This window comes from Salminus brasiliensis, chromosome 1 (assembly GCF_030463535.1).
Source record: "Salminus brasiliensis chromosome 1, fSalBra1.hap2, whole genome shotgun sequence".
NCBI classification, from domain to species: domain Eukaryota; kingdom Metazoa; phylum Chordata; class Actinopteri; order Characiformes; family Bryconidae; genus Salminus; species Salminus brasiliensis.
Window position 1 is genome coordinate 81,252,569 of NC_132878.1, and position 27,156 is coordinate 81,279,724.

The 27,156-nt window shown below is 40.7% G+C and overlaps 1 protein-coding gene across 4 annotated transcripts in view; it reads right to left on the reverse strand.

Annotated features, from left to right (window-relative positions):
• The window catches only part of LOC140565047 (5'-AMP-activated protein kinase subunit gamma-1-like), a 100,150-nt gene that overhangs the window by 36,884 nt on the left and 36,110 nt on the right, over window positions 1–27,156 (reverse strand). For 3 of the 4 annotated variants that reach the window (XM_072690797.1, XM_072690814.1, XM_072690805.1), the window contains exon 4: window positions 2,987–3,198. In XM_072690797.1, coding sequence (XP_072546898.1) covers window positions 2,987–3,198 — 212 coding nt within the window. Of the gene's footprint in view, window positions 1–2,986; window positions 3,199–26,062; window positions 26,674–27,156 lie in introns of those variants that run through there. The other variant, XM_072690823.1, reaches the window with a different exon arrangement.

Genomic DNA, 27,156 nt, shown 5'->3' on the forward strand with positions numbered 1-27,156 from the left:
CAAACAGCTGAGCCTTGAGAGCTGTTGAGTGACCAAAGGCCTGAATGTCAAGGAACACGCTAGATCCAGCGGCAAACACAGTCAGTTTGGGGAGGGGGGGGGGGGGGGGGGTTGAATTGTGCTGCTGTTATTTCAGCATTATTTTTATCTCCTGTATTACCTATGAAGTGTTTTCTTCCCCCCCCCTTCATATCATTAAACTCAATCAGAAATCAGAAGGCCTGTTACACACATTCTAGCCCTGCGTGACTTGAGCAACTTGCAGCGTGACACATACTGCATTTGTAATGAAAAATCAGTGTAGTTAAGCAAAAGTCCATAACTACTTTTTAATGAAGGAATGCAAGAAAATATGAGTTCTGTCTTTTTTTTTTTTTTACAATAAAAATAAATAACTGAAACCTTGTGATGGATTGGCACCCTGCCCAAGCCTTGCACCCAATGTTACCAGGTAGGCTCTGGACCCACCGTGACCCAGACCAGGAGGAAGTTAGATAAATGGATGAATCGTTGCAAAATCATGATGGCAAATCAAGGGGATTTTTAAGGTTACCTAATGCATTGAATTGTTGTCTGACCACCTAGCAGGCCAACCTAGAAAAGGCCATTTCGCTTATTGACTGGCTGAGTGACTGACTGACGAACCTTGCACAAGAACTGCCCCTTGTTTGCCTAGAAAACACAGTATTTATACTGCAATATCAGTGCACCGTCCACGGGCCTCGCCCAGCAACCCTACTGTGATATTAGCATCTGTAACGAACATTGGCATTCCTACTGTGCCGTCAGCATCAGTACCTGAAAGAAAACCAGCACAGACATTCCCAACTCCTCACAGATAGTGACCAGAGTAAGGGTTGAACCTATAACCCCAGGTCTTGTCAATGTGTCACCTAAAGAACTGTACTTAAAGTTTGATGTAAGTTGAGAGCTTTGCATCTCATGAGCCAGTGATTAATACTGCTGTTGTAAGGTGGACCACAGTAAAGAAGAATGCTGATTTTCCTGAAGGTTAATGAGCTAGCAGACAGTGCTCCCCACAAGGCTGCATTTGCATGGACAAGCCTTCTTAACATTCACATTGCAGTTTTCACAAAGATTCTGACATCCACAAGGACTTTTCTCAAGAACACATTTAAGAAAACTATTACAAAGATATTGGGGTGAATGGGGCCCATATTTTTTGAGGGTGGTTTGGTTTGAAATGATCTGTTCTAGAGAAGCTTACATGGTCAGAGTTATCTTTCAGCTTATGCAGAAAATTAAAAAGGTCAGTGAAATTCCTAAAGAAAATGTCTTGTCCAGTGGAACCAGAAGAACCTGCAGATATGACCATCATGCCTGCAGAATCAGACCTAACTCAGTGAGTTTGTTGCCAGGTGCCACTTCTTACAGTCACATTTAAGCTGGAGCTACACTGGACTCCTTTCTGACTGCAGTATGTAAATGTTACATGTCTACAGAATCTGCAGAATCTAAATTACAAACAGAGGACTGTGGTTTACTGTTTACTGTAGTTTGTCGCTATCACGCTGTCACACAGAAACCCTCCATCTCCATTTTTGGCATTTTTCACTTTTTGGCAGTGAATTTTCAACACAATGCGAGTACACCTCTGCTTTGCGCCACTGAAATAGCAATCCACCAAAATCTGCACTTGGCTCTTAAAGGGAAGGTCAGTTTTGAGCTGAGCAAGGTGTACTTTTCCCATCATTGCGATAGCAAAGACACACTGACACACCCTAAATCAAGTTGGACTGCGCTCGGTTGACGGCTCGCCAAAAGATCACTAAAATATGACCCACAGGGTTTTTGTGTGACAGCAATCATATTTTGAGATGTTTAAAGACAGCAATTTAAAATTTAAAAAAACTTAAATATTTCAATATTAATATCTTAATATTGTCCCAGATCTTCAAGAAAGTCTCTAGAAACGCCAGCGATATTTTCAGTTCATGACTTCAATGTATGATTGTAGTAGAAGAGAGACTGTAGGAGGGGAGAGACAAATCAAATAATTTTAAGAGACTTTAAGACTTCACTATCAGTGAAAGCCTGCCATACTGTCCTTCCCACCTGTATTTACTCTTTACTCTAAACCAGCTGCTAAAACCTTTTCAGACCATAAGAACTGTAGAGCACAGGGCTGGCTTCGACTTTCATTCTCATAAAATGCATAATTGCGAAGAGCTCAATTTTAAAGGCTAAGACACCAGCTCCTATGTGCAGGTATCATATGAATCCTATTTGGACACAAGATGCAGGAAGTGCCCAGATGTAAATAAGGTCAAACATAAATAAATATGGTAATTAACATTTAAACAGCCGTGTTAAATGAGGTTGATGTAGGTGATTCATATATTTGAACAGCTTACAGTACTAACCAAAGGAGCAGAGCTAAGACCGTAAGAAGAACAATCACGCTTATTCACTCACTGATGCTGACTGCAGCCAGATTATTTAGGTGTGGAGATTTTGTACTGAATACCCAGTATTATTTTACCAATTTATGAATTTTCCCCTAGTTAGATGTCATCATCACAATGTTATGCATTCAAGCTGAGAGGATAAAAGCTAGCACGTGATTCCTATGAGACATAGAAGAAAAGGGCCACTACATCTTTTCAAATTTCTGCTAACGCAACATCATTATACAGCTCAGCACAACTGGATGTTGACTAGCATTGTGCTCAGTGATGGAGGGGAGTGAGGACTATCTTAGGCACTCAGTGAGCGCAAGGCCAATCACAGTCTTTAAATGATTGCGCCAATGTTTGTCAGTTGTGCCATGCAGGAATACCCAAAAAATGTACTATTAAATATACAGCAAATAGGTTAGCTATATGCACTAAAATACAATTAATGATACTATGCCGAGGGATAAGGCTGAAGCTGTTAAAAAATGTCATGTAGATCCCTGTTCCAGTCACTGCCCAGGCTAAGAACTGTGTCCCTGACCACCTTTAGCTGTCCAGTGGTCACTCACCGTGCGTGAGGTAGAGATAAGGGTGGAGGAGGGGATATGGGGTGGCTTGGTGGAGGGCAGGCTGAAGCGCTGGCCTGTGTCCAGTGGAGAGGAGAAGGAGCGAAGCCGTTCCTCAGGTTGCTCAGGGTTGCTGCGGCTGACCTCCAGAGGAAATGGCGGTGGCTGTTTGATCGCCTGGGTTGGAGTGGTGGGTGGTGAGGAGAGGCTAGAGGCTGTGTGGAAGGGCAGAGAGAGAGAGGAAGAGAGAGCGAGAATGAGAGAAATAGGTCAGATATTAGCTTCTGCAGTTGGTAACAAATGAAAATGCCATGTATTTGCAGCATCCAAAAAACAGAACTCATTCAAACCTTTAATGGTTCATATGAATTTGTGTTCATCTAAATGTTTTTTGGGGTTTTTTTGCACTTGTCAGCTGTGATAGAATAGCAGACGGCAGAAAAACAGAACTTGCTGATTGCTTGTTTTTTTTCTTTCCATTTCAGAAACACAAAAGATGATTTACTGCTGAAAACATCTAAAGTTGTGCCAGGCCCAGATACTGAGACTCTCTATTAACTGCAGTTCACTGCATTTAGGTCTTTAACCAACACACAGCCAGCATGACATCAAAGATATATTTGTTGTGTTGGAAGCAATACAAGTGTGTATGTATTTCCTATGTGCAGTGGGACTGTATGTTGTGTGTTCACCGGGAGATTAGGTGAAAGAGATCTACACTATATGTCTTCTTTTTTAAAAATATATAAATTTTCCCAATTTGGTACTGCCAAAAAACCCACCCCTTCATAACTCCCTAAGAGGACACTAAGAGGTTAACATACGTCACCTCTGACACATGCAAAGCCAGCTACCGCCTCTTTTTGAAGAGGGTAGCCGACGTGCTCGCCAGAACCTTGCTCCACGTTATCGTGACAGAGCGCCATCTACCCACCTGAGATAGCACAGCCATATGTGCTCCCTTGGACTCAGCTGTGATGTGTGTGTGAAGAACAAACTTGATTCTTTATGGAGCCAAAAGTGGTTCTTCTGTGGCATCACTCAAACAACCATTTTAATTGTGTTAACCAGTTTTAAGAGTGTTTTGGGATAAGGCTTTCCACCAGAAGCTGGAACATTGCTGTGAGAATCTGATAGCATTTAGCCACAATAGCTGGTGTTGGATGATTCGTTCTGGCATTTCATCTCAACCCTACAGTATTGGATGGAGCTCCATCACTTCAGAAAGTGCGGTTCCACTGCTCCACAGCCCAACACTGGGAGCTTTATACATCTCTTAGCGAACCTTGGCATTATATTGGGAATAGTGACCTTAGGCTCATGGGCGGCTGCTCCAGAGCAGGCCATTCTATGTGTAATACTTTTCAAGCTATGTGATCTAACTAACTGCAAACAAGCGAACTGATCGCTCAAATCAGCAACTGGTTTACCTTTAGTAATTAGTAGGAATCAAAAGGATCTATTATGAACATTAAGTTTTATGCTTAACGCATCTATGCAGTCTGTGGCAGACTCGAAGACTGCCTGTGCAATCTGAATACTTTTTCTTTCTCATATTTTTCATTCATTTTTTTTTGCAGCTACTTTTGACAGCAAATACGCTATTGTTACATTTGAAATCACATTGATATTGTTTGTTTACCAAGTGTTTAGTAAACAAACAATTATTTTTTTCCACAATTGTTATTTAGACTCATTCTACATTCTACATCAATACATACTTAAGATGCTTACACCATAATACTGTAAGCTGCATAGTCATATCAGGATATTATGGCCACCCCTGGTTTGTAATGAACTCAGCCCAGGACGTCGCAGATGGCACGTGACAGCGTTTGCAGCATGTGTAAATAAGCAAGTACACTAGTCAGTTATAGCAGAGGGCAAAACCCTCGTCATGGGCAATTTGATGGATGTCCAAAAGGGCATGAAAACAGGGTACCGGGCCAAGGGTGGTAATATCTCGGAAACCACCAACTTTGTGGGGTGTTCTAGAGCTGCTGAAGTGAAGGTGTACTGAGAATGGGCTTCTTGCACATTGAATGCCTCCCAAAAGCGGTGCCCACGGGTCATTGATGAGTTAACCTTTATAAGAAACACTGTCACCTCTTGCTAGCGTCAACTGAACCAAGCATGGTCGTTCCCACTATTAGGTAGGTGGTTATAAGTTTCTGATTACCCAATTAAATTAAGTGAATTACATTTACCTTCTTGATCAAACTGCAATGATTATTTGGCAATTTGCTTAATGGCAAGACATACTGTAAGCTCTTATACTGTTTGTTCTTACTGTAATAAACAGAGCCAGGTTTATTTATATACTAATTTAATAAACAGGGGCAGCCCCTACTACTATCTCTCAGCCACATAACTGAATCTTGCCTTGCACTGCGACTTCCTGTCTGAAGCTTAAAGGTTAGCTGTAGTGCACAGTGGCACATCCTTTGTCTCATCCCTGCTGTACAATGAACCCTGGAGGACAGGCCAGAAAAGTGGCCCGAGAAGCACATCTCTCTGTTTAACGGCTCTCTTACAGAAACAAAGCCGAGGGCCTGTGCAGCATGCAGGGTTTTATCACACTTATTTCACACCTTGCTGAGTCCTGAGGCCAGCAGGTTTCACGCTGCATTTCCCAGCATTCTTTCACAACCTGCGACACAGCAGTCAGCTTTTTACAGAAGGCCAGAAGAAGAGAGGAGCTGCTTCGACTTTGCTGTAAGGCTTTACAGTAACGACTATCAGAAGTGCTACAATGAAATACTAATAGCAACTTACATCATAACTGCAAGCACATTTCTTTGTGTACTGTACTGTTACAACAACTGTGAGCTGTGAGGAATGAGACTGACAAGGCCGTCAGCCACTAGAGAATCAATCTCATTTCTATTAAATCTATTAGAAACTGAGAGCAGAAATTGGGGGAAAATGAACATAGAAGAAACTTAAAGCAAAATTAAGAGCCAATAGCACTGAATTTCTATCATTTTATTGAAATAAAAAGAGGACTGAAGTAATTATCGAAAAACACTGGTCATTCCTCAGTCCCCTGTCAATTTGATGTCAGAAAGGTGTAAAAAAAATCTGTTAATGGCAAAACCCACGTTTGGTGGATGTTAACATTATGAAATTTAGCAGACCTTGGGTTTTGGTCACTATATCTCACAACTAAATGCTGGTATTGTACATCAATATGATGTTGGCATGTGATGTTTGGAAGACTCAATTTTGGTTATTAGTATCACAACTTATAACCACAGCTTTACAACAAAATATCCACCTTGGCTGTCTGCAGTATTCTACATCAAACTAACATTGGCCTTAAACATTGTCCTGACATTGAATTTTGATCATCCAGAATCACAACCTACATTCAAACAGATAACAACATCTATGGACATTGGAGGTCAGCTGGGCACAGTCCATATACGCTGTAAAAAAAACAGCCCATTTGAACTCACTGTTTCTTTGAAGTCACCATTTTTTCATTTTATTTCATTAATTTGTTTCCATTGACAATTTGTTTCCATTGGTCTTAAATCTACACAAATGTAGTTTCGGTTCTTTAGTTTTGCTACAAGGGTAATGTAGCCAACAAGTAATGATGACTAACACTGTACAACATAACATACTGTTATCCAGGGATGTAAAAAGTTGGGGTGCTGGGGGGCTGAAGACATCGCAATAATATTTGGGAACGTTTAACTGCTAATTTTTTTTTTTTTTACATATATATACAATATCTTTTATAATGCACTGCACTGTAAAATATACAGTTAAACTAATTGCCAAATGTATCTGTTGTTACAAAATGTTTGTGCTAAGATCTGGATCTGATCATGTTTTATTAATTGAGTGGAACCGATCTGAATTCTTCATTTCTTTGGGGATTAAACATTATTCTGTTCAAGTCAAAGTGCTGTCCCAGCTAGAAATGTCTGGTTTGTAGAATGTTACATGAACCTTCTGGATCTTCTGGAAGTTCTTAAAACATTTGTACTGTTTAACTGTTTTTTTATGTTTATTTGTTTATTCTCACAACTGAAAATGAGCTTTTCACATGTGGTAGGTATATTTAAAAAAGTAAGTTCATCATTTAAACTTTTGTACTGTGTAAAGTCAGAAAATATTTAATTAAAATTTAGTTATTTAAATTTAGGCTCCCATTCTTAAGTTTGAAAAAGATTTGTGACACATTCATTAAATATTATTTATCAGTGTGAAATCTTAAGTTTAAAAAAGATTTGTGACACATTCATTAAATATTATTTATCAGTGTGAAATCAGCATGATTATGTATCCGCTTTATCAATGTTTTTATTGCATTTTATTTTATTCATTGTATTTTTTGTTTTGAGTAAGTCACTTGTGTCTATAATGTCTGTTTTGTCTAACTGGGAATGTTGTGCATCATTATTACTCATGGTCTGGGGGAAAAGACCTGGCTGCCTGCTTAGACCAATTAGCTAAATTAGCTTTATACATTTTGTTCAGTTTAACTAGGTTAAATGTCCTACATCCTTTCTGGATTACAAATAAGCCATGTAGCTAGTAACCAATGAATACAGCTACATTTTCTAAACAAGTTACTAGTTATTATATCAGTTACTGTGGTACATATCAACAATCTGATCTCAACTGCAGCTCATTATAAGCTCATCCTGCAGAGTGAGAATCAGTTTGATGTCAGGTCTATAATCATATTGTTTTCTTATGTTATGTCACATTCAATATGATTGTGATAATTAGATTTAATTATCAGATTCAGACTATTATCATCAATAGCCCAGTGCTCTAACCACTTATTGCTTGTTATCTTCCCATCTAACAAAACTGACAAAAGCAAACACCGCCCCGGCTGATCTGGAGATAGGTTTGATGGATTGCTGAACTGTCACACTGACTTCCGATTGGCTGTAATGAGCTGATACGAGCTGCACCGGCTGATCAGCCTGGCAGCGGAACAGGAACAGTAGCAGAGGTGGCGCTCGTAGTTCAGATCAAGAGATTACTGTGTTACATGGTGAACGCTCAGATATGGTGCACCCTACTGAATCGCACAAATGACCAGAGTAATGTGCCTTGTGTCATTCACTCCTTCCATTATTGTTAGTGATCAAGCCATAAAATCGATTCCACTCGATGTTTCCTGGATTGGATTCTGTAATTGCACTGACTTTGTTTAGTTTGAACATGATCCAGACAGCCGTGCCTTCTGCTTCTCTCTTTCTCTCTCGGTCACCCGCTCTCCAACTTCTCTTACCTTATCCCTCTCTCTCTCTCTTCTCTCTCAGTTGCTCACTCTTTCTTTTACTTTTCTATCTCATCACTTTCACAGTCTTGTCTTTCTCTCTCTCTTTCTCTTCGCTTGCTCCTTCTCCCCTGTTTATCTGTCTCCCTCTGTATCTTCTCTTTCTCCCTCTGTCCCTTTCCCTATTCATTCTCTCTCTCTCTCTCTCTCTCTCTCTCTCTCCTCTTTTTTTACCTTCTAGCTCTCAACTTGTCAGCAAGTGCATGTGTACAGCTGTCCAAGAGGGGAAGCTCGAAGCATGATTTGTATTTATGGCAGTGGTGTTAAAGTGAATTGCACTCCCCAACTGTATGGGGGAGCCCAGGAGCAAAAAATGCCCATTCTCACACAATGCTGCTTTGAGATAGCAATTCCAAAAGGAATATTACTGTAGATTGGAAGAGGGGGTAATTATATGTATATTTTTTATACTTTTGTGTTTTTCTCACAGAAATGTATTTGAATTGCCTCAACACTAAAATCTCTCGCTCGCTATCTCTCTAGCTTTCTCTCTAATCTCTTTATCTTTTGCTCACTCGCTCTCCCTCTCCTCACTCTCTTCCCTCTCTATCTCTAGCTCACTCTGTCTTTCTCTAATCTTTCCCTCTCATCACTTTCACAAGCTCTGGTCTATCTTTCTCTCTTTCTGATCATCCCACATCTTGACCTCACTCTTGTCACTGAATGCAATCAAATCCTCACAGCAATTCTCCAAAATCTAGTAGAATGTCTTTACTGTGGGGTAGAGACAGTTACTCCAACAAAAGCAGGCAACACTCTTTTTTTTTTAACCATCAATGAATAAGCGGGAGTCCCAGTACTTTTGAGCATAGACACTAGAGAGGTTAAAATGAGGTGATAAGAGGAGAGTGAGACGTAGAATGACTCATCCATTGAGCTCAGAACCAATGTGATTGAGGAGCTTCTGCTGACAGAGTAAAATAAACTGTTGAAGGCCACCAGTCACAGGCAGAACATTCGTAAAGCGTCCATTAGATGAGACATTTACAGCGGCTTAAATTTAGACCATCAGCACCATGATGCAGTGGAAAAAAAATAAACAGGCGACCCCCCCCCCCCCCCAATCCCCTCACACACTAGATGCTGCACAAAGCAATTATATTCTCTTACATCCTCTGAGCCAAACAACCCCTTCAGTGAAGAAAACATCAGGGGAGGAGAAAGAGAGGGAGCTGGAAAGAGGAGGTCTCCAAGATGATGTCATCTGGAAAATTGCCTGACCCACTTGATTACTCTCTCTTTTCTCTCTCAATATACAGTGCTGTGCAAAAGTCAGAGAACACCCTACATTTATTGAACCCAGTAAAAACAGCCTTAAGGTTTTTCTTCTTTCCGGAGATATTTCTGAAGGATTAGACACAAGACTACCTTGCATGAGGATGAGGAGAGTCGGAGGAAGAGAAGTGAAAAAACAGTCAATACATACAGAAAACAGGACCCATAATAACCATGCCAGACCTGGTAGACCACCTGAACTGTCCACCCAGCAGATAAACAGTACTTTAAAGAGAATCCAACCTATTTCTATTTCTAGTTGCAGCAGAATGTAGTGGTTGAGATGTAAATACAGTTCATCAGAGGAATTGAAAAGGTATATTATAGAGCAGAGGTGCATCGAATAATCGAAGACTTCACCACGAGTGTTTCTCATGCTAAACAGGAACGGTTCAGGACGCACATGAACCACAAATTAATTGCCAAACCTCAACCATAACAGTGTGGAATATAGTTATACTGCTGCTGTTAGTTTTTCCTTCCTTGTAATCTCCATGTGAACCTACAGACAAAAAAAACACACACACGCACAGCTGGAGCAGCTGTCTGTCATGTGAACAAAGCGTGTGGATAAAACCATTATGGAGCCATAAGGAAAAAAGGCCACACATCTGCAGCGACTCTGGTGTCCACCAGAAATCTTAGCCTAATAGTGTTTGGTTACACTGTAACCGTACTGTATTAGTATTAATTACTATAATGACAATTACTACTACTACTATGTGTCTAAACTTAGAGGTATCTTTGAATTTAAGCCTATTTAAACTAGCTGAGGTTTTTCTTGGGTAAATAGCAAAGCACTTTTGTAAGTCGCTCTGGATAAGAGCATCTGCTAAATGCCACACATGTAAATGTAAATGTACTAATAATAATAAAAACAAATAAATAATGTGTGGGTGGAGAGTTATATATATAGCCCTATATAGAGAAATCTTCAAGTAAGTCAACGTGAGATAAATATGAACGTAAGTTCTCATAGCGAGCGGCAGACGGCTGACAGTATGGCTCCAGCCAGAACATGTCACAATGAAGGTGACTAATACAAACAAAGGAGTAACACGAAATACTTTCAAAATAACTTAAAGATTGCTCCTACTTTGCACATACTTGATTAAAATTTTTCACAGGTAATATTATTATATCATTATTCATCATCAAAGAAAATAGTGCTTTGGGTACAAGGTGTCTATTAGATACACCTATCAAGTTGGTCCACCTTGTCAAGTCAAGTCAAGTCAAGTCAAGTCAAGTCAAGTGGGTTTTATTGTCATTTCAACTACATACAGAGTACACAGTGAAACGAAACAACGTTCCTCCAGGACCATGGTGCAACATAGACAGTGCATACAAGACACAAGTGCAACACAAACAAACAAGTGCGGACAGACAACACAACACAGTACAGACCAGAGAATAATAAATAATTGACGGTAGTGTGCAAATTGTGCAATGTGTAATAAATAGAGTCCAGTGAGGTAAAGGTGCACGTATTTGTCACTGTACAGCGAAATGTGTCCTCCGCATTTAACCCATCTGGTAGTGAACACACACTCACACACACACACACACACATGTGTTAGGGGCAGTGAGTACACACACACACCCAGAGCGGTGGGCAGCCAACTCCAGCGCCCGGGGAGCAGAGAGGGTAAAGGGCCTTGCTCAAGGGCCCAACAGTGGCAGCTTGCCGAGCCCGGGAATCGAACCCACAACCCTGTTATCGATAACCCGGCGCTCTAACCGCTGAGCCACCACTGCCCAGGTAGTAAAGTTATTAGTGCAAATGCTTGTGCAAAAAATGCTTCCCATGTTATCTGGGGTAAATGGTTGGAGAGAGAGAGAGAGAGAGGGAGAGTGTACATGTACCAGAAAGATATCAGTTCAGAAGCTGAGTTGTGTTGAGGAGTCTGATGGCTTGGGGGAAGAAGCTGTTGCAGAGTCTGGTCGTGTTGGACCGGATGCTGCGGTACCTTCTTCCTGATGGCAGGAGGGAGAACAGTCTGTGTGAAGGGTGGGTGGAGTCATCCACAATGCTGGTTGCTTTGCGGATGCAGCGGGTGGTGTAAATGTCCATGACGGAGGGGAGAGAGACTCCGATGATCCTCTCAGCTGTCCTCACAATGCGTTGGGGGTTGGGACGATATGCAAATTGCAGGGGGTCCAATGAAGAGGGCAGTTGGTTCTTGATGTTCCTCATGACTAACCTCTCGAAGCACTTCATGATGATGGGCGTGAGAGCTACGGGACGGTAGTCATTAAGGCAGGACACCGTGGACTTCTGCGGCATGGGGACGATGGTGGTGGTCTTGAGGCACGTTGGGACAGTGGAGCTGCGCAGACGATGGGAGACGTTGAAGATGTCCGTGAGAACATCTGTCAACTGGTCTGCACACTCTCTGAGCACTCTGCCGGAGATGTTGTCTGGTCCTGCAGCTTTTCGTGGGTTGACTCTGCGCAGAGTTTTCCTCACGTCCACTGCAGTCAGGCACAACACCTGCTCGTCCGGCTTGGGTGTGGTCTTTCTCACCAACGTGTTGTTCTGTGCCTCAAACCGTGCATAAAAGTGGTTCAGGGCATTGGGGAGGAAGGCATCACTGTCACAGGACGGTGGCATTGTCCTGTAGTTTGTGATTTCCTGGATGCCCTGCCACATGCGTCGTGTGTCACCCATGTCCTTGAAGTGGTTGTGGATTCTCTGGGCGTGTGCGCGCTTTGCCTCTCGGATGGCTCGTGACAATTTGGCTCTTGCTTTCCTTAGGGCCGCCTTGTCACCCACTCTGAAGGCCGAGTCGCGGGTCCTCAGTAGCGCACGCACCTCAGGAGTCATCCACGGCTTCTGGTTTGGGCGTGTGGTGATGGTCTTGGAGACAGTGACATCATCAATACACTTGCTGATGTAGCCAGTGACTGATGCTGTGTACTCCTCCAAGTTAACAGAGTCGCCTTCAGTCGCAGCCTCCCTAAACATGTCCCATGCAGTGCACTCAAAACAGTCCTGAAGGGCAGAGATGGCTCCTGCCGCCCAGGTTTTCACCTGTCCGCTCTGAACGAGGCTAGCCCGTTGATGTAAAGTCGGAAACAGACGCTCATCTGTTGCTGCACAGTTTGTGTTGCTCAAACCAGCGCAACACGCGCTAACCCGCCACCACCACATCAGTGTCTCTGAAGTGCGAGAGTAGGGCCCAAGTAATACCCAGAGATGTATGGTAAGGAGGTAGAACTACTTCACTACTGTACTTAAGTACTAAAATGCTGTATCTGTATCTACTGGAGTTTAATAATTTTACTCCGTTACATTTTTTATGCGCTGCATAAAACAATTACCCATAACAATTAGGAAAATGGATGCCTCAACATTAAGCAAAACAAGCGATCGAGCCGTGAGCGAGCATGCTTCTTCCATTCAGTCCACTGCTGTAGTGAGAACACTGGAGCTTTGTTAGTTTATCAAGGTGGAATAAAGTGATCGTGGCACTAATCACTTTTATTTATATTATTTTATGTATATATGTGGCCTAATGGCCTGAGATCTTTTAGTTGTAGTTTTGTTTACAGGGAGTTAGCCTCAGTGTTTTAAGCTGCTCTCCTCATTTTTTTCTCACAGACGAAACGCTTGTATGTGGCATGCTGAGTCAATTCTGTTCAGCCTGTCTTTTGGGCGAGCTTGTTTAGAGAGTTAATTGTCTTGTACACTCCTGTCCTTGTACTACAGCCAAAGGAATTGTGACAGTCCTTAAGTCTGAGCATTTGAAATAATATAAACGATGATATTCAGACTAGTACATCTCTAGTACTTTATACATGTCTGATAATACCTGCTCTGTGGTGGTCCTGTGGGGCCCTGATCATTGAAGAACAAGGTGAAAGGAGGCTAACAAAGCATGCAGAGAAACAGCTGTACTAACAGTACAAAGTGCTTCTAAATAGAGCTAATAAAGTGGACAAGGAGGTGATGTTAATGTTGTGGATGATTGATGTACACGTGGGGGCGAATACATTATCTTGAAGCAGGGGCACACTTATTCCCTCCCTCTCTGTCAGACACACACACACAGGTACTGTGTTCTCCTCTCATTAGCATACACTTCAGCAGTGACCTCTGCAGGATACAAACGATGACTGTCGCACAAGCCGACGTCAACAAAAGGAGAGACGTGGGCAGCTTATCTAAAAATCCACCACTAGATCATCCCCGCTTCATCACACCAGAACGGACGGGCAAATCCTGCTGCAGTTTCCTTCCCCTCCCAAAACGTGATTACTCACATTAACGACGGTCTCTGGTGGCCCATTATAATGATGTGTGATTTAGATGAAGCACCATGACTGTGCAGATTTGATGCCAGGAGAGTCCTGCATGATTGGACTGAAGATGAATTATGCTTATTCCCAGAAGTAGAAAGTAACATGACTTCAAAAGGCTTTCCCCATCAGCCATTATTCTTTCTTCATTCTTCCTTATTTTCCATATAACAATCAAGTGGATTAGAGAGTGAGTATCACAATAGTTAGGGTGAAGAGGAGAGTTCCACTTGAACAACACAACATGAAAAGACATGAGTGTTGTGGAGCATCATATTACTGTTCAACCCCTTCCAAAGAAGAGGAGCTGCCTCTATGGTAGAAAATGTTACATTTTGAACATCCACCCAAGCACCATCAGGTGCTTGTGAAGCTGTCAGGTAAGACGTTAGCCTAGAGGTATCCTAAGAGCTTAGGAGCCTTGCAACCGAGTTCCACCTCCACAAAATGGTAAGAGCACATGCTTAGATGTTTGGGTTGATGTTCTACATTTTGCACCTTCAACCATAGACACAGGTATTTTTCTTTTGGTGCCCCACAACACTCTGATCTCTTTGTGTTGTTTTTGAGTTAGCTGTGCTCTCAATAACCTTTAATAGCGTTAAATAACCTGATGGAATGTTGGTTTGCATAGCTAGCCACTTTAGTCTACAGCAGTAGACTACTTCAGACTGCACCGACTTTGAATACAATATGACCATTAACCATTTAATACGAAATGACCGGAAATTCTAATACAAAGGCGGAAGACACAAACTTTTGAAAGTGGGCGTGGCAAAATAAGGCGAAGACGAAGGATGAATCATCCATTGGGACTACAGAGAGTGCCCCAGGTGGGATGCTCTGTTTGTTGGTCATACCGTCTGTCCACAAAAGAGACTTTAGGTACTGTCCGGAATGGAATCCTAAGCCCTGCAGTTTTTCTTTAAGTTAGCATGTTGATAAGAACATATGGGAAGCGATGGGTTTAAAAGTGTGCCATTAGGACAGACCAGACATGTGCATTCTGACAAATTTTGATGTTGAAGTATCCATAAGACATATGGGGCTGTATGTTTACTTTTTAGCAACACACAGAGGCATTTAGATTGTAGTTTTGTAATTTAAATATAGAATCTGGAATCTGGTAGGTTTTTCCATTAGTGAATGATGGAGGTTGCCTCTTCAGACAAGCAAATATGCTAAAAGATCTAACCGATGTGCTGAGCACTTTTCTCCTCAGACCATGTGCCAACTTATTAGATAAAGTCTTTTAGATAAATAGATTTTCTCAGGGTTGTTCAGAAAGGACCGGAGTGAGAGAGGCCAACAGAGATTGTGCCTGTCCAATCACATAATTGACAATAAGCCTTTCCACAACCACCAAAATTAGACGTAACAGAGGGATCTGAACTGACAAGACATAAATATACTCTAAGTGAAGGCAGAGTGGATGCATAGCAGCTAGTTCACAGTGGCTAATTCTACTTATTAGCATGTGGCAAACCAAGAAGCTTCACAAGCTAGTATTTACACTAATTAAAAGGGTGAGCATAATTTGGGTTTTAAAAAGGAGGACACTGGGAATGCACAGGTGTCCATGCACAGAATGCATATCTAGTTGATTAAGGAAATAAACTACTTCTTACTTTACTTAGCAAAGTGGTTCTAGGGATGTTATTTTGCTTAGCTAATAAGTTAGCCAGATTAGCTGATTTATTTTATGCTAAATGAAGTAAAACAATGAAGCAGTAGCAGTAATATGGTTGAGTTCAATATATCCACCCACTTTTGTAACTGTGTTTTTTCTTTATTAAAACATGATTAATAAATGAACTAAAAATGACAATGAGCTTAGAATATTTGGGACATATTTGAAATTCCACTTTTGAAAAAAATTAAAACAAATTAAAATTTTAAATTTTTAAAAATGTTACAACTTTTCCAAAAATATGTGCTACATGCTCAGCTAGCATAGTTAATTCAAAGCATGGAAGAAACCAAACACCATATAACATTACATAAATACAATAAATACAAACAATTATACCAATTGTATATATTACATATTATATATTACAAATATTACAAAAGCTATGACTCTGAAGGCTCATGAAATGTTAAAGTTTAACATGAATGTTTCTTTGTGAAAAGCAAATTCAGAATTTGTTGTATCTATATTATCTGAGGTCTTTTTGTTTACCTCGGTTTTGGGGTTTGCTGATTTGAGATGATTATCATCCCATAGTTACTGTAACTAATATCTTTGAAATATGGCTTTGAAGGTTCTGCCCACATGCAAATTTGTCATGTCCATGCAAAACAGCAACACTGATGCCAGTACTACACTGAAGGGTGGTTAGTGTCTGGCCAATTTTTTTGGGCTGGCCTGGACAAAAATTCAGGGCCATTTTTTGATCCCAGTTCTTTCCTGCTTTACATGCATGCCACCCCTGACTGAGATCAAACTCAACCAGATTAATCCAAACCTGCTCTTTCCAGCCAGCGTTCCCTGCCTGCAAGCCAAACTCTAGACAAAAAAACATTGATTTACATATGAATTGTGGTCTGAAATGCCAGATTTTCCAAGATGCTAGTAGCTTCAAAGTCACCAACATGTCAATGACCCAAAGAGCAGTAACAGTGTCTGCAATTTTAATAAGTGCAACAATCAGGCTCAATTAATCACCCTAGAAGTCTAGCTATTTCCATTAATAAATAAGAACACCATAAATGAGTGCTAAAGCTCCCATATTGATTATCAGTTGAGTAAGATTTATCCTGTGAATCAAAGTTTACAGCTTGACTTCTACACAGAAAATCCAGCACAATGAGTGTGTGCCCTCCCAATCCCCTTTCAGCATGACTCAACACAACCGCCTCTGATGTTTATGCTTCTAACACGGGGTCACCAACTTTATCCCTCAGCAGCCACTGACCTCTAACCTTAGGTCAGAATGATTAAGCCAATGCTTAGTCCCAAAAGTCTGTGTGCTGACAGATCAGCAGTAATTCTAGACTTTTTTTACACTTAGTGATCCCAACACAAACTGAAATACTGTCCTAAATATGTATGTGGGCCCACTCTTCAATGACATATAATAAACCCAGCATAAAAAAACAATAATTACTGAGAGAAACGTTTATATGAACTAATTTCTGGCCTGGTAATGAGAGTCAGCTCGAGTTTGACTCATAAGTGGAAACAAGTTGATCTTTTAAGGACAGCATCGTCCACTTTAGGAGGCTAATTGCGGAGCAAATGGGAGTGTCTATGGCTGCATGCTGCTGTCTGAAGGATCCTGCAGGGCAGAGACAGTCAGAATCCTGCTGATGAGAAGACACAAACACACACACATAAGGAGGCAGGACGCAACGACCTCACCAACCTCTCCCTACCCAATTTACACTCAGCTACAGCATCTGTGTCTCAGTGTGTGTGTAGACTTAGTGCAGCAAAAGAAATTAGCAAAAGAGATTACTTTCTGCACATGGCAGCTGACTAAACAAAGAACTGTGTACCATGTGTGATTCCACCTCGAGTGTGCTTAACATCACACAGCTAAAATACATATTAACAACTTCTACCGGGGAAGGACAACTTGCCATCATTGATGGAACAATGAACTTTAGTTCATTCTCAATCAACCAGATTCTAAAGGAATATGTCAGGACATCTGTCTGTGAGCTGAGTCTCAAGAGAACGTAGGTCATGCAGCAGGACAATGACCCTAAGCACACAAGTCGTTCTACCAAAAACTGGTTAAAGAAGAATACAGGTAATGTTTAGGAATAACCAAGTAAAAGTCCTGACCTTAATCCAATAAAAATATTGTGAAAGGACCTAAAGCAAGCAGTTCATGGGAGGAAACATAACAGAGTTGAAACAGTTTTGTATGGAAGAATGGGCTAAAATTCCTCTAAGCTGATGTGTAGGACTAACTCAACAGTTATCAAAAACGTTCAGCTGTAGTTACTGTTGAACACAGGGGTCACACCAGATACTGAAAGCAAAGCTTCATATACTTTTGCTACTTCTAGATATGTAATATTGGATAATATTCTTCAAAAAATAAATGACCAAGTCTAATATACTCTAATATATTCTAGTTTGTTTGATTGGGTTCTTCTTATCTGTTTTGTGAAAATAGAAAACATCAATGATGTTTTAGGTTACATTTATGCAGACATTTAGACACTTATAAAGGTTTAAAAGACCTTTAAGCACCAGAAACTGTTGTTAAAGGTCTGACTAAACAAACTCCTGAAGTTTGTAGACACCTGCTCATCGTTTCTTCTGAAATCAAGAGTATTTCTAAGGGGAATAGGGACCCTCTTTACTGTACTGTTACTGTCCTAGGTTTTACTGCAATGGATTACAATAGGCCATACCAATAACTGCATGTACAGTCACAGGGCTATACGCATGCTAAGCTAAACAAGCAGTAGAACAGCACTTTTGAAAAGGTGGATGTCTCCACTAAGCTGTAATAGTGCCACCTTGAGCTGCTGGTGTGAAACTGCAGCACTGATAAAAGAAGTAGGGCTGTTTTTGGGCCAAATAAGGGCAATGTCGTGTCTGCCCAGAGTGTTCCACAGTCAGACTGTGCCCACTGATCAGAATCCAGCCCCTGTGATGCTGCCTTTTGTTGTTCATCAACCGGAGGCGTCCTCTGATTCAATGCACATGCTGGGAGTGAAATGAGGTGGACGCAGAGCCAGGAGCTGCTGCTGTCACTGCGGCTATTTCTGATGTGTCCCCATTTGATGACATGGGTTTGATGCAGAAGAGGCTTCTGGCTGTGTTCTCAAGAGGTGCCATCCAAACGGCTGGCATGGAAACGTCTTCAGAAGTTAGAGCTATAATGTCATTACAGTCCATTTTCCATGCTGAATATGTTTTACTTTTACTTACTTTTGCCTTAAGTCTAATAATATTTTTCATTACTGAAAAATCAGTAACACCTGCTACACACCATACTCTTTTTACTCTTATGTTAGAAAATACATAATACATAATGCAATAAATATTTATTGGTAAAATTCTGTTTCTGGTTCCTCATTGAGCAACTTTTCAGTTTTTTTTTTTCTTTCTTCTCAGATGACCCAATTGGGAAGCAGATACACAAATTAACCAACTGGTTAACTTGCCCAATTAGGGTAATTCTAGACATAGAATACATAATAATATATAAAAATAATAGCTACATAAAAGTAATAATACATAAAAATAAGAGCTAGTAATACTATTCTGTTTAATATTGCTAAATCTTATTTTATTATGCAAAGAACATTGTGGCTTTAAGAATATGTCAATCTGAAGGGAATACAAACAATTTATGCTAACAAGAGACATATGACCAGTGATTATGCTGAGTTAAAGTTAGCATCCATTCTGTTTACCCTAACTGGGCTCAATCTCAATTGGGCAGTCACACACAATTGTCTGGGTAACATAGAACATAGAACATTTTACTATAACGTTTATGACATTCAACAAAAATAAAATTGTTATGGGTTGTAGAACATGAAATTCAATCTAACCTCAACTTTTTTGCCTGAAATAAATGTTCAAAAAGCTGCGTCACACCAATACGTTTTCTTCAGCTTTTAGACAATGAGTCCTTTTACGAGTGGATATAATTGGCCTTACACATTCAATAAGGGGGAATAAGGTCATACAACTGACAACCAATGGGTTGTCAAGTTTTTATTACAGCAAAAAGTATGGCTACAATGCCTGTTAAAATAATACAGAATAACTGTTAATGTGACAAACTGCCAGTATATTAAGCATTATAGCATCTTGCCAATTACTAGTAATGGTAGCTTGACACTTTTATATTATTGGACATAATCTAGCTAGCATAGCTATTTCCTTCTTTGATGATACCTAAAGCTATTGTTTTCTACATTCTGTTGCAAGAGCCTGTACACTAACTAATGTAAGCTAATGTTTAGAGCAAGATAATGCTTAGACAATTATATAATTAGATAATAGATAGAATTTTAAAATAGTTTTGGTAACTCCATGCTGAGCTCATGAGTTTGGATAAAGTCAAATAATTACTAAAAATTGATATATTTTTTGTAAACAGTACATTTATTTGTATTTGAATAATTCACCCTTTTTTAAGATTATTGCATAAATATGTGGTTAGGAACAAAATTTAGCCACAACACATTTAGCCACAGTTTGCTAACTTTTTTTTACTAATGTTAATTTTAATGTTACGAATTGTTACAAAAAAGCACAGTCATGCAGAAGACATATGCTGTGTTTGACTGGGTGCGGAATAAGAAAGTCAGTGTGGAATTATGTAATTTTTGACCAACTTTTTTGTGTGTTCAAGCTACTAAGTGAAACAAGTGGATGCCTCCATGAAAAGGGCTGTTGTATTTGCTTTTCCAAGCAACAAAAGTTCATAAATTTATATAGCCTACATCATTTACATTTAGCAGACGCTCTTATCCAGAGCGACTTACAAGGTTACTCGTATTACAAAGGTGGGTCAGTGTAGTGTTAGGAGTCTTGCCCAAGGACTCTTATTGGTGTAGCGCAGCATCGTCACCCAGACCGGGAATCGAACCCCAGTCTCCCACATGGTGTGGCAGTGGTGTTATCTGTTGCGCCACACCAACCACAACACTGTAGCGACTGTTGATGGCATGAGCAGCCATGCTGATTTGACACAAGTTAAGAGTTGAGAACACTACCCTGACTTTCCAAGTAGAAATTTGAGAATGCACAGTTGTCCAAACTCTAGAGCATCAACAGTTTAAAAGGTAAAAAGTGCTAAAAGATAAAAGACAGAGTGCTCTGACTAAAGTTATATTTTTTCTTACACAGGTTCAAACATTCTCTACTGCAAATATTGTATTTATTAACATGTTACTATTATTTTAGGATGTATTTAACATTAATGGAAAATATCACTGCATTAGCTTTACTCCACAATACACGTTTTCATTTTCTAACAATAATTTAAATGGTTATCATTGCTTCTTCACATGATGAAAGCCAAATTCAGTCCAGTGAGAGTGGACGGTTGTGTTAGAATCACATTTGTTCCCTTGGCCACCACATTAGTGGTTCAGAGGCGGGAATACACTGCCATTTTAGCCATTTTGTAACAATCATATGCTTATGCTTTCAAAGACTGCTTCATCTATCACACTTTTAGAGTAGATTGTCTTGAAAGGAGATCATGAAGCTAGGCTTTATGGCTGTAAATATGCCTAAAGAGGGGCATTGCAGTTATCATGCAATTTGGAGACTGGATGATTGACTATTAGTAAAGGTGGTCGGAGATAGAGCTTTGTTTAGACAAGCAGTTCAATAAAAGAAAATAAAAGCAGAATAGAATTGCTATTGGCCACAACATATCAACATTGTTAAAACAAAACCTTAAATTTCCATGTTTCACTTTTTTGACATAATGTGAATATGGCAGTTGTTCTTTACATTGTGTTAAAATGTACAGGTGAATGGACCAATAGGAATGCTTCAAAATTACCTGAAATAAATAATTTGTACACTGAGCTCCATTAAATGTTAAGAGGTTTTCTTCCTTCTGTAAAGAAGAAGCCATTTTGGAGATAGAAGGTTTTTGCAATAATATATTCCTGTGCTGTTTTCAAGTCACCAGTCAAACCAGGACTGGAGCTTTGAATATTGGATCAGAGCACAAAATGCTCATGTTTAAAAAAAAATCTAAACATAAATTCTACTGGTCACTTTCATGGTCATTATCAATAATCAGTGGATCCCACACCTGTTTATTATTGTTGTTTTTACGCCAGAAATTCCACATTGCATCATCCCTGCATGAGCGGCCAGACAATCAGGTGCTTTTGAGGCTGTGTGAGAACAGCATGGTTGTCAGAGCAGCGAGACAGATCCTACAGATCTCCTGACATTTCAGCTGCTTAACCATAGCTTGCCAACTGATCCAGCTCCAACATGGCTGCTTCTTAATCTAGCTCTCACTGCAAACAACTTTTCTTGAGGATAAGATAAACTCTCAGAGTGTGATGGGAAGATGATACACTGGGTGCAGGTATGTGTTTTGGGACAGGATGTGCAGGTAGCTGGAAAGGCATCCAGCATCCAGAGATGGGTGGACGTGTATGTGGTCCTAGCTGCCAGCTCACATCATTGAGAGCCCCTACCAAGGGCCCTGATACGCCAAGCCGACTGTCAGGTGCTATCAAATAGTCTGTGAGCACCGGTGGGCACACCAGCTCTATGCGGGTAAGACTGGAAACCCCTACTTTAGTCAATTTTAGTTGACTGGCATTTCTATTTGTCTATTCTAAGTAGAAACGAACATGAGTGAGATACATGGACAGTAGCGATATACTATTTATCATGGATATTGCAGCGTTACAGTGTTTTTTACAGCCACTTCCAAAAATCTCCTGAATCCTCTGAATCTCTTAAATGGACTGTCAGTGATGTATGTAGGACTTCCAGAAGGATTCCAGTTCAATTTTTGGAAGGAACCGGTCACACCCACTGAAACTCAGAACATGACTGACTGATTTCAGGACTAACTGTGCTGGTGGTTAAACTGATGCAAGAACTACTACTTTACCTTTGCCCATGAAGTCCTAACCAATGGTAGAGCTTAACTAGCTGTGTCTATCTAAACTAAATCCTGATTTAAATTCAGCGGTTCAAGAATTCAACCCTTTTGTTGCCAACCAGAACTTAACAACAGAATAAGACTACCAGTCCAGCATGTGCAGAGTTTAAATACCAGGCGAAGCTTTATTAATATTCTTACTCAACCAACCTTCTCCCAACAATCAGCAGCAACTGATTAAATGAAACATGAAAAGAGGACGGCTTTCACAGCAGGAAAATAATCCTAAACACACCTCAACAAGTCCTCAATTAACTAAACCAAGAGGCGCAAGCTGAAGATATATCCCGGCCCTCACAGTGTTCCAACCTAAACATCTCTGGAAATCTGTGGAGAGCAGTGCATGCAAGATAACGCAAGAACCTCACAGAACTAGAAGCATTTGGCAAGCAAAAGTTGGTAAAATTCCACCAAACAAGAATTGAAAGACCCTGATTATTCCTCACTGTTATGAGGGTAGCACATTAAGAGAGAAACAAAAGAGTGCAATGCAAGAAATTGGCACTCTGAAAGTGGCACACATGGTTATAGCGAGTGGAAGCTAAACAGCTAAAGTAAAGTAGTACATCAGTTCAATTATATCAATTCTTATGTGTCACATCATCTGCCAAGGCCAGTAAACTGAAAGATGTGTCAATGTTTATAAACACTCTTAAAAATAAAGCTGCTACAAAGGAGATATGGCATAAAAAACACTTTTGGTTTCATGAAGAAGCATGTTTGTAAGAGAGATTTGTAAACGTGAAGAAACATTAAATTGGTTAAGAACTTTTACTTCAAGTGTAGGTTCTTCACACTCACAAATCTCTTTGACAAACTTCATGGTTCTTTTTGGAAGTGGTTCTCCTATGGCATGGCTCAAAGAACCATTTGTAGCACCTTTGTTTCTAAGAGGGAAAATGATGTACCCATTGGAATCAAATAAATGAGTGGCTCAGTGGTCTAATGCTCTTCCACTCTGGCCCGGGGGTCGTGAGTTTGAATACTGAGCCATGCCACTTTGCCATCAGCGTTGGGATTCTGAGAGAGCACAATTGGCTGTACTCGCTCTGGGTGGGTAGAAAGCACTGTCTCTCCTCATCACCCTTAAAAAGCGTTGCCGGTCAGTTCGAAAAAAGGCAGTGACTGGCTTTGCATGCAGAAGCGGGAACATGTGTCAGGTCCTTACCCTCCTAGTGTTAGGAGCATTGCTAGTGCTGGTGGTGGGTGGTGGGTTAATTGGCAGTACCAACTTGGGAGAAAAAGGGGAAAAATTCAACAAACAGTTAATTGTTCCTATAACACATTTCTATGTGCAAAGAGAGCAAAAAGAGCAAGCAGTCACATCTTAGCAGCCTCATTAGGGCCTCATACACTCCCACTGTCTTCCCATAACCTCCTTCTATTTACCCTTAACCCATAAATGTCTCACTGACAGGAAAACCCTGAAAGTAAGGTGGAGTCTGTACCTTCACAGCGGAAAAGTAAATAATTATGTGTTTAGCAAGCTTTGACAAAGCCAGGTTGCTGGATGCTGCAGAGTTTTGTAACGATGTGTGGTTAAACCTGTGTAATAGCCTGTTATTAAGAGTGGGTGGCCTTCAGCTTAATGGATAATATCTGTCTCAATTACAGCTTCTCTGAATCCCAAACAAACTCTGACAACAGGGATGGATTAGACCTCTGTCTGCTTTGGAAAATCCTGTGAAAAGAGAAAACATCTATACACAAGCCAAAGTGCACAGGAAGGCGTGTGTGTGTGTAAATGTGTGAGAAAGAGAGGGAGAGTGATGTGCCAGTGTTTACAGTAATTGGTTGCACTCTGTTCTGATTGACCCTTTGCTCGACTGTCCACTACTATAACATTACTGTATTCCCGAAGGAAAAGACGAAAAACAAACACTCAAGTCACTGGGATATTATCCCACAGAGTACTACTGCTGTCAGTGCTAACAGCTCACTTGTGTTCTCTCTAAACCGCACGCTAACTTCAGTGGATCAAGTTTCAAAACAGAAGGCCAAGAGAAGTCACACACACTGGTGATCTATGGTTGAAGCCTTTAGACTTCTTTAGAGGTCTTAAAGGTTAAAGCCATGGTCACACCGGACCAGACTTTCACCTGGACATTTTCTTCACAATGGGTGATGAGGTGATTGTTGGTGGTCCTGATTGGCAGGAATAGTCATAACTGTTCATCAAACAGCTTGCCTTAGCTTACTGGCAAAGCTAGCTTTTGCAGCAAAGAGCATATCCCAGCCTTTTTGCAGAGACAAAAAATAGCCCAGTTCTCGATTTTTTTTAGGTTCGCAAATTACGCATGGTTTAAGTTTACCTAGATGCACTCGAGATGAAGCTAATTCCTTTCTTGCTTTACTGCATTGTTGTTTACTCCAGTAAACCTCCAGCTTTTACCAGGTGAATTACATTCACATTCTGTGAGATGAATGTGGACTAAAAAGGGGTTCATGGTTGAAGAATAGGAGATAAAATGGGCTACAAATAAATGGAGGTCTATGATGAAAGATCAGGGGAATGTGGGCTACCAAGGAATGGAGGTCTGTAGTAACAGATCACGAGGAAATAGACTGACAAGAAATTTAGAAATATTAGTTAAAGATTAAGGGGGGAAGAGATTAGCGAGAAATGGAGTCATTAAGTAAGGAAGTAGTTAAAAGCAGAAGGATGGAGCTGGGAAGACTTAAGACTACAAACAATGATGAAAGAGGGTTAAAAGAAATGAACATCTAAAGATGAAGAGGCTACCAAGTACAACAGACTTTATCCTAGTGCATTTAAATACTTTGAAATTAAACGTTAAGAAGCTATTCTCACAGTTCCAATGACAGCACGTTGCATGTAGGCTTAAGCAGTGTTGCGCATGCTATGCAAGTTGTAAGCTAACCAGACACACAACAGAGCACTGGGAGCAAAACAGGTTAAAGAGAAATGTAAACAGAAACTGCATTACAAACCACACTAATGAGCCTTCTGAGTCAAACAGACTTGGTTCCTACAGGAATACATTATGTAATCAGCATAACACTTTTTGGTTGACAGTTTGGAATCACTGCTCTCGATAATACTAAGCCTGTGTTGCAGTAAATCTCATGTTTTTGGTGAATTTTTAAAGTGAAATCCTGCACACTTGTACACTAATGTGCAATTATGGTTTATTTGATTAATGCTACAAAAATGGGGGGGGGGTAGGGGGGGCACATAAACTGTCGCATTTTATATGTTATGTTAATATTTTTCAATATGTTAACCTCCTAAACAGCCTATGGTGTGCTGATACTAAATAATACACCTCAGTGTCTTGCATTATTCAGTCAGTTGTATGCCATATTTAAGTCAAAAATGTGATTTTTAAGGTCAAAATTCTGTGTCTAAGTTAACAATGCCATGGTTAAGTCAGTTTGTTTGGAATGGTTTACCTATTTTCCACTTAGAAAAGTAAGAAAAACTAAAAAGACTAAAATCCATTTGACCAGGGCTGTCCAGACTTTTGCATATGACTGTATACACACATACATACACATCCTTATTCAATTCTGACATTTCATCGAGCTACTAAACTGCTATCTTACTGGTTTCCAGAAGGCCGTGAGGCTCTGACTGACGTCTGCCCGACCTGCCCTCCTGGTCCCTGCGCTTCTTGCTTCCTCTCAGGCTGCTGAACCTCTTCATGACTGCTGGAGAGATGCTGGGCAATGACCGGGTAGTGCGGAGGAGAGCATACCTGAGAGCCGGAGGGAGCTATGCCCAGTGCTGAGTGAGTTTGGCCTGCAGGAGCTTCGACCTCAGTTTAGAGAAAATCCAGCATCACACTCCGGTCCAAAATAATTCAGAAAGAGCAGCGAGCAGAAAGTGCCAGAAGCCTCACGTGGATAATGGGCGCAGGAATCCTTCCGTCCAAGAGCAGATAAGAGTCACAATGGCAGAGAGCTATTACAGGCTGCCAGCGAACTGCCAAGCAGTAATTCTAAACAGGGGAGAACTTGTGTAACACTCCTTGAGGAAAGGACAAGCGCTCACTCCTCCTCAGTCTCATGCATTCTTCCCTTGAGCTCTTCCCTTCATCTCTCTTCCCCTCTCTCTCGCACTCTCTCGCCAACCCTGGATCAATGGCAAGTGAGCTGGCCTCCCGTCAGCAGATTGTCAGGTGCAGCTGTGTGTGCATATGCATGTGTGTATGTGTGTGTGTGTCTTCAAAATAGCCTATGTTGCAGAGACACTGTAAAAGGAAACCAATACAGACACAAGGAAAGCCTCGGCTGGTGATTGGCTAGAAGGCTGCCCCCCTCCCACTCCTGGACACTTCATCTCACTAAGCACAGTGTGTGAGTGTGTTTGTGTGTTGTGTGTATGTGTTTCATATTACACAGTTATGTTGACTGAACACCATCCCAGACTGACAGTCTGGTCAAGATAGATGAATGGATAGTTAGCCTTGACAGATATTTGTGGACACCCTTCATAAAGAATGCATTCAGCTGTCTTGTCCCTGTAGAGACGTACTGCCAATAGAATAGGAGCAGATAAACTGCATAAACTGCCGGGTGTAGACTAGAGAGGTATGAAGCCCCCGAGCATTGAGATGTGGAGTAGTGGAACTATGTTCTCTGAAATTATGGTGTTGGAATGATGAGATGAGGTGGGGTGGTAATCCTCCTACATCCTG